The following is an 11,222-nucleotide window of genomic DNA, read 5'->3' as shown; positions in this document are numbered from 1 at the left end:
TCGGGCCAGTCTGGCCCCAGCCCCATAAGCCACACTCCCTCAGGCCTGTCCCCACAGACCCTGCCCCCATGGGCCCCATCCCCTGGCACTGCCCAGTGGACAATGCAGATGTGCCACTCTGGCAGTGCTAAGGTGGGTTGGCAGCAGCACCACCCCTCAGTCTCCTTCAGGGTCTCAATGGCCTCCACTTCTACTAGCGAGGTCAACACGATTGTTACCTGTTCATGGGGACAGGTATTTTCCTCGCCAGAGAGAACCTCTGTAGGTGAGACCATATAGGCAAGTGAGCCCAAATGATTAAGCGCAGTGGGTCCATCAGTCAATATAGGAATCAATCAATATCTACAGGGATCCACATACCAATACAGGGATTTATCTGTAACAGTGCTCTTTCAATAGGGCTCCATCTGTATGGGGTATCCAACAATACCAGGGGGGTTAATCCATACTGGGGATTAATCAGACAGGGATTCTTTTTAAATAGCTAGAGAAAGAGAGAGACAGATTTTTACTATCAGGTTGATAACCAGAATATCCTGATGTGGGGTGTTTGGAAAAAGAACCAGAGGTGATACAAGGAGGAACTTTATCTTGCGCCGAGAGTTAATATGATCCAGAATGTATTGTTCATGATAATGTGGGATGAAGGATTAATATTCGATGGGACACGGGGGAACCCCTTGCTCATATCTGAAGTAGTGTTGTGAGATCTTTTAGTTCCCACCCCAAGAGGGTACTCATGGACTCAGTTCAATGTCTTATCCAAAAAACAGCACCTCCAGCAGTGCAACACTCCCTCAGTACTGCACTGCAGTGTCAGCCTAGACACTGGTGTGGGGCTTTAACAAATAGCTGCTTTATTTTATAAAGTAAAACGTAATAAAATATACTTACTCAAGTATCTAATTTTGCTTATGTATATCACTATTTCCCCAACTTTATTGACTTACTTTGGCCACCAATTTCTGTCCAGACTGTTGCCCAAGTGATTGTCCTTATGGATTCTGGATGTTGACCCTGGAAAGTTCCACCTAGACACCCTTTCCAAAGACGGTGACTGATTGTGGTTACTCACTAATTCTTCAGGAATCCAACCCAGGAGCTCCATTTGTCCAGACAGTGAGCTCTGCATTCAGCCCATGAAGCCATTGCTGGATCCTTCACTCTAATCCTTTGGAGCTGGAACTAGGACCCACAAACCACAATGAGCAAATGATTTGGTGGTGCCTTTTTGGTCAGCAGAATCATAAGTAAAATTAATGTACAAAACAATCACTTATTTCTTATAAGCAGTTCCATATTTATTGGAAAAACGTTCTTGCCAGTGATGCCAAGTTTTAACTGCTGTTTTTTGTTATTTAATTGAACTGTAGTGATTGCAATCTGAAATTTGCATTCCATGTCAACTCAAAATGCAAAAAGGAAAAATGTGTCCTTCAAAGTTTGGCAGCTACAAGACTGTTATCGGTGGTGGTAACAGTTAAAACTGTTAAACAAGATGCAGAGCGGCTTGAATGTGATTTCGTCTTCATGCCTGTTCCAGTCACTGTATGAAATAAGCTCATTGAGAACATTGTTCAGTGCTGCTCCTGATGCTAACACCGGATCCCAACCCTAGTAAATCACTGAAATTGCAGAAATACACAAACCTCTCAATTTATCAGAAGACTTCCTCTGACAATGTATTGTCAGCTGCTGGAAGAAACTGCTCATATTGCTGAAGAAAACGTGCTGAAGCTGTCCATCTTACACTCACCAGGACACAACAGTCACCTGGTGCAATCTCCATGGTAACACCTCTACCTTTCAGGATTTACTTGCCAACCAATCATCACGTTCTTCCGTTGCAGTATAAATTATTGTTTTTTTTCCCTTATATTGATATTTCTGCAAAGTATCATGGAACCTCTCCATTTCAGAAGGAGGCCGTCCAGCCCTTCAAGTCTGCACTGACTCCCCGAAAGAGCATCCCATCCAGAAACCCCCCAGTCCAATCCCTGTAACCCTGTGCACTTACAATGGCTAATCCACCTAATCTGCACATCTTTGGACTGTGGTAAGAAACCAAAAACCCAGAGGAAACCCACGGAGACACAGGGAGAATGTGCAAACTCCATACAGGAATTGAACTCGCATCCCTGGCACTGTGAGGCAGCATTGCTAACTGCTGTGCGCCCCGTCCTGATGAATGCAAGGGGAAAAGCTTCAACATGTCTCTTTTTTCACTAATGCTCAAGTTTTATATGACTCAACTGCTCGTAGTTAAATGTGGATTATTTTCTGCAGAAAGATGAATTTCTGCACCCTTCAGTTTTGCATTTCATCTCAAGTCTGCATTACTAGCATTTCTGTTGCAGAATTTGTAATCAAAAGTGGCTACTGTCCGTATTTCCCAATAACAATGCTCTGTGGATAACACATGCGGTGATACAATGGTTAGAACTGCTGCCTCAGAATGCCAGGGACCTTGGTTCGACTCCCAGCTTGGGTCACTGCCTGGAATTTGCATGTTCTTCCCGTGTCTGCATGGGTTTCCTCCGGGTGCTCCGGTTTCCTCCCACAGACTGAAAGAAGTGCTGGTTAGGTGCATTGACCCGAACAGGTGCCGGAATGTGGCAACTAGGGGAATTTCACAGTAACTTCATTGCAGTGTTAATGTCAGCCTTACTTGTGACTAATAAATTAACTTTAACACTTTGAATTTTGTTTTGCAGCCATGGCTGTAGTAATGAAGAAGATTCATGGTGCCCTACTTAAAATAGTCTTTTGTTCCTTTGGATCCAACATTGTAAAGCCCAAAGCGTCTGATGTCCTAACACAACATTTACTCCAGAGAAAGCTCCCCCATTGGACATCGTACTTTGTTAAATACAGCTCTGTGGAAAATGACCAGTTTGGACTCTCCCATTTTAACTGGAATGTCAAAGGGATCAATTACCACATCCTCAGGACTGGCTGCTTCCCATACATCAAGTATCACTGCTCCAGGGCACCCAGATGCAATCTGGAACCAGAGGACAGGTTCTTCACAGCACTGAAAGTTATTAACCTGGGTAAGACCTTTTTAGGATTTAAACCAAATGTGGCAGTTAATACTGTGAAAATAATCTATCAAGTCAAAAACAACTTGTCTTTGCATAGAGCCCTTCAATTTTGAAAGATGTCCAGGCACTTTACAGAAGGGATGTGGAAGCCATTGAAAGGGTGCAGAGGAGATTTACAAGGATGTTACCTGGATTGGGTGGCATGCCTTATGAGGATAGGTTGAGAGCGCTCGATCTTCTCTCCTTAGAGAGACGAAGGATGAGAGGGGACCTGATAGAGGTGTATAAGATGATGAGAGGTATTGATCAGGTGAATTCTCAGAGGCTTTTCCCCCGGGCTGAAATGGCTGTCACAACAGGACACAGGTTTAAGGTGCTGGGGAGTAGATACAGAGGAGATGTCAGGGGTAAATTTTCCACTCAGAGGGTGGTGGGTGAGTGGAATCGGCTGCCATCAGTGGTGGTACAGGCAAATTCGTTAGGGTCTTTTAAGAGACTTCTGGATGAGTAAATGGGACTTAATAGGATTGAGGGTTATAGGTAAGCCCAGTAGGTAGAGATAAGATTGGTGCAACTTATGGGCTGAAGGGCTTGTTTGTGCTGTAGTTTTTCTATGATTCTATAAGACAAAAAATAGCTACTGAGAGGTGGTGTGGGTAAGGCAGAGGTTTTAGGGAGAGAGATGTGATGAGTAGGGAGCTTGATGGCTAAAAGATTGGCCATCAGCAATGTAACATAGAGAATGGGAAACAGAAGCATGAAACAGGACGATACCAGAGGAGTGAGGAGTCCCAACAGAGTCAAGAAGCTGAATGAGGTCAGGTGGAGTAAGGACCTACAGAGGCATTTAGAAGGACAGGCATTCAAAACAAATACAGAAAGCTGTATGGAGCCATTGGATGTAATTGTGGTGCTTTGATTAGGATAAGGAAGCACAGTGGTATTGTGAAATGAACTGCATTGTCCGAATGGAGGTGGGTGGCTGGCTGGCAAGGAGAGAACTGGTGATATGATGCTTAAGGCTTCAGTAGATTGATGCCTGAATAAGAGTCAGCGGCTTTACAAGAGATACATAATGGATCTTTACTGTAAAGAGTACAGCTTTTACACTGATAAACCCACTGCACAAATGAACCCATTTGTATCTTTACCTCTCTTGCTGAAACTTTCCAGGTATTCCCTGTTTAGCTTATGGGATTGGTGCATGGTTCCTAATCAGCGTCACTGAGATTGTTCACACCAGTTCTGGTCCAGTCAACATCTACTTTCTCTACCAGGAAGATGAAGGAGCAATTCACTAAATGTCAGACTGCTAGGAACTGATTTTCAGTTCACAAAGTAGGAAACATATGAATTAGTACGAAAACTGAGAAATAAAATATTTATTTATCTGTAAGATGTAAACAAAATATAGCCATCAAATTTTTTAAATAAAAGCTTAAACTCCATCATGTCATTTGTTTTGTAAGACATATCACTACCGTTTTGCAGCATGACCTTTCGTACAGAATATCATTTATATGATCCTAGATTGCTTCTAGATTGATCCTAGCCCTTTAGATGAGCGCTTACTGGATGTAGAGTTGAATTCTTTTTCACATCTGGTAGCTGAATTGCAAACCTGTTTTGGATGCAGAGTGAAATTCTCTCCATCCATAGTCCTTCAAACTAGCTACCCCTTGTGTGTGTGTTATTTTTGTAAACAAAATATAGAAAATGTTGGAAATACTCAGCAGGTCAGACAAGCATTTGTGGAGAGAGAATACAGAATTAATGTTTCAAAGGTCAGCACTGCTGGCTCACAGCGCCAGGGACCCGGATTTAATTCCTGGCTTGGGTCACTGCCAGTACGGAGTTTGCATGTTCTCCCTGTGTCTGCGAGGGTTTCCTCCAGGTGCTCTGGTTTCCTCCCACAGTCCAAAGATGTGTGGGTTAGGTGGATTGGCCATGCTAAATTGACTCTAGTGTCAGGGGATTAGCAGGGTAAATAAGTGGAGTTATGGGGTTAGGGCCTGAGTGGGATTATGGTTCATGCAGACCCAATGGGCCAAATGGCCTCCTTCTGTACTTCAGAGATTCTATGAAATCCTGACTGTTTCTCTCTTCACAGATGCTGCCTGACCTTCTGAGTAATTCCAGCATTTTCTGGTATTAATTGTGATTTTCAGCATTTGGAGTATTTTATGATATGTTGAATACAGTTTTATGTTGGGGGCTGCACACACAAAAAATTATTCCTGTATTATGCTGTTCACTGGTTCACCTTGTAAACAATTCTTCTTCTCATTTTCATTAAATGTTTCTTTGGTTTGAAATATTTAATGTTAATCCCAACTTTTCATAATCCTATTCTGTCTACCAGCAGAAAAATCAAATTAACAGTGAGACATAGGTTCCATTTCCCCATTTGTAGCCTTATTGATTTATTTTTAAATGTTCTCATAATATAGTCATTGCCAGCATTAGTCTATTTCCAATTGCCCTTGAACTGTTGCAGTCCGCCTGGTTATGCTGATACCACAATGATGGCAGGCAGAGAGTTCCAGGGTTTTGATCCAGCAACAATGAAGCTTGAGCCATGCTGATGAGCAGGTCACCAAAAAAAGAGCAAGTTCCTTCTCACTGACAGGCCTGAAAAAGCAGAGGGGAGATCCACCCAGCAGCAGGTCCAAAAGGAGCTGATACCAGGGAGATCGGTGACCTGAAAAGATTAGCAAGGTTTACAAAAATGAGGGGTATCAAATTAAATAGTATCGAGGAAACAATCTCAGTTGCAATGCACAAATAACTGAATGTGTGACAAGAATTGGTGTCTAGGCTCATACTGGACCAAAGACTTGTTTTGCGAGGAGCAATGTCCCAGCATAAAATCAGCGTGTTCAGGAGAAGAGGAAGGAAAAAATAAAATATAACAATTCTTGAAGAAAAGACTCAAAAGGAAAGGATTTGTATGAGACTATTTTGTTAATCATGTGGCAGTTTCTTCAACATATTTATTGTGTAGAGGAAGAATCTTTGCGTAAATTTCTTGTTTGACTTTTCTTCAAGGCTTCTTCATTTATGTTGTACATCCATTGTGAAGATCTTAATCTTCATTTGGATAGACAAATTACAATGGTAATAAAACTATGTTGTTACAAAACAGAGGCACATGTGTGGCAGTCATCATTCCATAGTTAAATAGCCTGTCAAATGTCACTGGTTAGCTTCATTGATAAAAAATGACCTCATAAGCAAGATTTTAAACAACCCAAACCTTATAAGACTTTTAAGAATGAAATAGGCTTTGGGAGGGAGGTCAAACAGTTTAAAGTTTATAATTTTATTTATTATTGTCACAAATAGACTTACATTAACACTGTAATGAAGCTGTCACAATCTGACACCTGTCCAGGTACATTGAGGCAGAATTTAGCATGGCCAATGCACCTAACCAGCACGTTTTTCAGACTGTGGGAAGAAACTAGAGTTCCTGGAGGAAATCCATGCAGACACAGGGAGAATGTGCAGACTCCACACAGACAGTCACCCAAGCCGGAATCGAACCCAGGTCCCTGGTGCTGTGAGGCAGCAGTACTAATCACTGTGCCAATGCACCACATAGGTGGTATTTAAGGTCTTAAAGAAGGAGATGGAGAAGAGAAGCAGAGGGGTTTAGAAAGGGAAAAAAATTGACACCCTCAAAAAATCCGCCTGCCTAATATCCTGCAAATCTTCTCTCCTGCTTAGTCTAGGAGATATTGTTGTTATTTTTTATCAATAGAATTACGCAGTGGAAGAAGTGCTGAACTCACCACCTGCTGTATTGTGTATTTTTTATATTGCACATACACTATGGATGGGATTGTCCCAGAAAAATTCTAAACTGTCAAACTTACATAAAAACTAGAGTAAATCAGGCTGGCTTTTTCACAGATTTTCAGAATGAATCTCCCATACTCTGTGCACTGCAGAGTCACTAGCGTGATTCACGTGGATAATCAGTGACAGGGCCCAATTCCATTGGAGAGGCTGGCATCATAGTGCTGTGGGTCACTGTGCGTGTGCCAATGTATCATAATGGAGATAGATGCATGTTCAGCAGGCTCACACTGCTGGCCTCCTGATTGTTGGCCAGCACAGCAAGCCCCATTGCTGGCCATGCAATTTCCCCCCCCCACCACCCGATGTGGATGTGTCCAAGCCAGCCTCGCCACCCACTTGCTTCAATTCTCCCCCCGTCTTGCCCACCCCCCCCCGCCTCATAGCCTACATTCTTGATATGCACTGTTCTACAGCAGTGGTGACATCCAGGCAATATATGCTAGGCAGGAGAAAAGGCTAAACAGTTTCGCTATCTCAAATGCATCCTCAGCATGTCTTGGCAGAACAAGGTCACCATTTTGGTGGTCCTGGAAAGTACTAATTCCATCAGCATATACTTTATTAAGCCAATGACATCGGCGCTGGTTTGGCTACTTTCATTGGATGGATGACAGCCTATCAAAAGACCAGTACAGTGAACTGACCACTGGGTCAGACCTCTTGGATGTTCATATTTCCTCTACAAGGACACCTGCAAGTGAGGTTTGAAGATGGCAAACACTGATTAATGAGAGACACTGGCTGATGGACAAGACCTTTGACCATGTTTGGAAGGGCATTAGAAAAGGGGAAGAGAAACAAAAAGTTCAGTTGGCTGAGAAGAGGGCCCAGAGAAAACAGAGAGCAGCATACGCTGTACCTTCTCAGCCCACTGCCTTCCTCTGCAACACATGCAGAGACTGCTCTGCTATAGTGGGATTCCTGAGATACACCAGGCGATACTCAATATAGAATGGACCACCACGGTGCAAACCATTGGCCTGTGAAACAGAAGTTTTACATCAACAGTGACTGCGGGGGCAATTCTCCCATCCTGATACGCACATTTTTTGGTGTGACTCGGGATGGGAGAATAGTATGTCTCCATTTCGCAGGATTCGCACGTGTGTTCCTGACACAATGAGTTTCAGAACTGTCAGACTCCGACATGACTGGGCCCCACACCCCAAGTTTTTAATGAGATTCATGATTGTGACCTCTGCAGTGCACAGTGTGTAGAAGATTCAAGTCTGAACTCCCACTGAAGAAACAGTCGTGATTTACACCAGTTTTCTCACCAATTCAGCACTTTTGGGAGAATCACCCCCTGGATTTCAATTTATTTTGTTGCACACGATATACAAGAGTTTTGTAGAATTTCTTTTAAGTGCTGGAAATCAAAATAACATGGTTTAATAATAACAACTTATATTTATAACATGCAACAGAATCAAAAGTGTTAACTCTTTTTCTCCCTTCAGATGCTGTCAGATCTTCTGAGTTTTTTTAGCATTTTTTGTTCCTTGTTTCAGATTCCAGCATCTGTAGTATTTTGCTTAATTTATATTTATACACCATTTTTAATGCACAAAACATCTCAAGATGCTTCACAAGACCATTATAGAGCAAAGTTTGACACCTGCATTAGATATTAAATTACATGGACAAGTACTGAGCTAAAGAGGTAGGTTGTAAGGACTGTCTTGAAGGAGGAAAGCAAGATGAAGAGGTGGAGACAGAGAACTCCAGAGCTTAGGACCAAGATAACTGTAGGCACAGTCACCAGTGGTGGAGCGATTACAATTAGGAATGTTCAAGATGCCAGACTTAAAGTTTATTAGTCACAAGTAAGACTTACATTAACACTGCAATGAAGTTACAGCAAAATTCCCCTAGTCGCCACAGTCCGGTGCCCGTTCTGGCCAAAGCACCTAACCAGCACATGTTCCAGAATGTGGGAGGAAACCTAAACAGACACGGAGAGAATGTGCAAACTCCACACAGACAGTGACCCAAGCCAGGAATCGAACCTGGATCCCTGGCACTGTGAAGCAGCAGTGTTAACCACTGTGCTATCACTTAGATGAGTACAGGAACTTGGTGAGTTGTGGGATAGGAGGAGATTGTAGAGATAGGTAAAAAGTGAGGTCATGGAGGGATTTGAAAACAAGGATAAGAACTTTGAACTCAACATGTTGCGTTACCAAGAGCCAATATAGGTCAACATGTTGATAAGGTTGTTAAGAAGGTGTACGGTGTTTTAGCTTTTATTGGCAGAGGGATTGAATTTCGGAGCCATGAGGTCATGTTACAACTGTACAAAACTCTGGTGCAGCCGCACTTGGAGTATTGCGTACAGTTCTGGTCGCCGCATTATAAGGAAGATGTGGAGGCATTGGAAAGGGTGCAGAGGAGGTTTACCAGGATGTTGCCTGGTATGGTGAGAAGGTCTTATGAGGAAAGGCTGAGGGACTTGAGGTTATTTTCATTAGAGAGAAGAAGGTTACGAGATGACCTAATTGAGGCATACAAGATGATCAAAGGATTGGATAGGGTGGTCAGTGAGAGCCTTTTTCCTCGGATGGTGATGGCTAACACGAGGGGACATAGCTTTAAATTAAGGGGTGGTAGTTATGGGACGGATGTCAGAGGTAGGTTCTTTACTCAGAGGGTAGTAAGGGAGTGGAATACCCTGCCTGCAGCAGTTGTGGACTCGCCAACTTTAAGCACGTTCAAATGGTCAGTGGATAGGCATATAGATAACATTGGAATAGTTTAGGTTAGAGGGTCATTAGATTGGTTCCACTGGTTGGCACAACATCGAGGGCCGAAGAGCCTGTACTGCGCTGTAATGTTCTATGTTCTACATGTAGAGAGGTGATGAGTGAACAGGAATTGGTGCAAGTTATGAAGCGGGAAACAGAGTTTTAAATGACCTCAAGTTTACAGAAGATAAAATGTGGGAAACCAGCTCAGATTGCAATGCAATAGTCAACAGAGGTAATAAGGATATGAATGAAGATATAAGCAGTGGTGAGCTTAGACAGTGGTGAAGCCTGGAGATGTTACACAGGTTGAAATAGGCGGTCTCGAAGAGATGGTACAAAGATGTGATTGAAAGCTTGCTTTGGAATTGGATGTAACACTAAGATCACATTGATCGGCTTTATCTTAGACCTTTGTCAGGGAGTTGGTAAGTAGGGAATGGATTTCGGAGCAGGGGCCAAAAAACAATGGTTTCAGTTTCCCCAATATTTAATTTGAGGAACTTCTTGCTGGATGTTGGGTAAGATGATAATTTAGCCATGGAGGAGTTGAGAGAGGTGGTGGTGAGGTAGAGTTGTCAGTGTACATGTGAAGACTAACACTGGGTTTTCAGATGATATGTTGAGGAGGCAACATGTGGATAATAAATAGAAGTGGGGTATGGGGCTGCAAGGATAGATCCATGGGAGACTACAAAAGGTAAGGGTGCGGGAGCAGGAGGAGAAGTTATTGAAAGCAACACTCTATAGATAATGCAACCAGATGAGAGCAACCCTTACCCAGCAGGGCAACAGTGAAGAGGAAATAAAAATGACAAGTCTTTTTCTGTGAAAGTGTGTTAACTAACAGCCCTGGCGGACAGTTGAAATCACGATGTTCATTTCAAAGTACAATAATGTTAATTCATTGGCATTTAGCCCTGTCAGTGGATCCAGCTGAGGGTTCTCATCTTGAGCACAAGCTGATAAAATGTTTTTTAATTACCAGACAGTGAATGTAACATTTCACTCAGAGGCCGAACCTCTCGTCAGCTTGCTTGTTTGATTTCTGATAATGTGCATTGCTGACTTTGCTTACCTGTTATTCAATAAAGACAGACAATGGAGCCTCCTGACTGCACAGTGACGAGCAGCCTCCTTTGAGAATAGACCTGACAAACTACCATATTGATTTAAGCAATTCTCTGCTGCTTGCAGCACTAAAAACCGAGCTTGATTTCTTGCCTAACGCTTCCACTGTGTAACAATTAAGCAACTGAAATAATTTCTTGTATTACATAAAAGTCAATAGACCTTGCACACCCCTGGTGTTGATCACTTTGAGGGATGGACTGGAGGCTGACGGAGGTCAGGGGTTGGAATATAATCATATCATTCAGGGGATTAGTATTGAGAGCCCCCTTCATTAAGGTTCACTTCTCATCTATTGTTGGATGTTTAGAAGAAAGAGTGGCAATGATAAAGAGGATTGTTTTAATGCGAACAGTGCAGTCTCAGGTGGCCCTAGAAGTTAATTGCAGACAAGATTGTTTGCTTCTAATGTAAAATTGGAGAAAGGCAGAACAACATC

At 42.7% G+C, this 11,222-nt stretch overlaps 1 protein-coding gene across 1 annotated transcript; it reads left to right on the top strand.

The window, feature by feature from the left end:
• Window positions 1-2,716: 2,716 nt before the first annotated feature.
• c28h15orf61 (chromosome 28 C15orf61 homolog) lies at window positions 2,717-6,188 on the top strand. The gene is made up of 2 exons (XM_080214119.1): window positions 2,717-3,053; window positions 4,218-6,188. The coding sequence occupies exons 1-2, from the start codon at window positions 2,717-2,719 to the stop codon at window positions 4,343-4,345; spliced, it is 465 nt and encodes a 154-aa protein (XP_080070245.1). The 3' UTR covers window positions 4,346-6,188.
• The last annotated feature ends 5,034 nt before the right edge of the window (window positions 6,189-11,222 follow it).

Source organism: Carcharhinus amblyrhynchos, chromosome 28, assembly GCF_965287045.1.
Source record: "Carcharhinus amblyrhynchos chromosome 28, sCarAmb.v2.hapA, whole genome shotgun sequence".
Lineage (NCBI taxonomy): Eukaryota > Metazoa > Chordata > Chondrichthyes > Carcharhiniformes > Carcharhinidae > Carcharhinus > Carcharhinus amblyrhynchos.
This window is presented reverse-complemented; position numbering and strand designations above follow the sequence as displayed.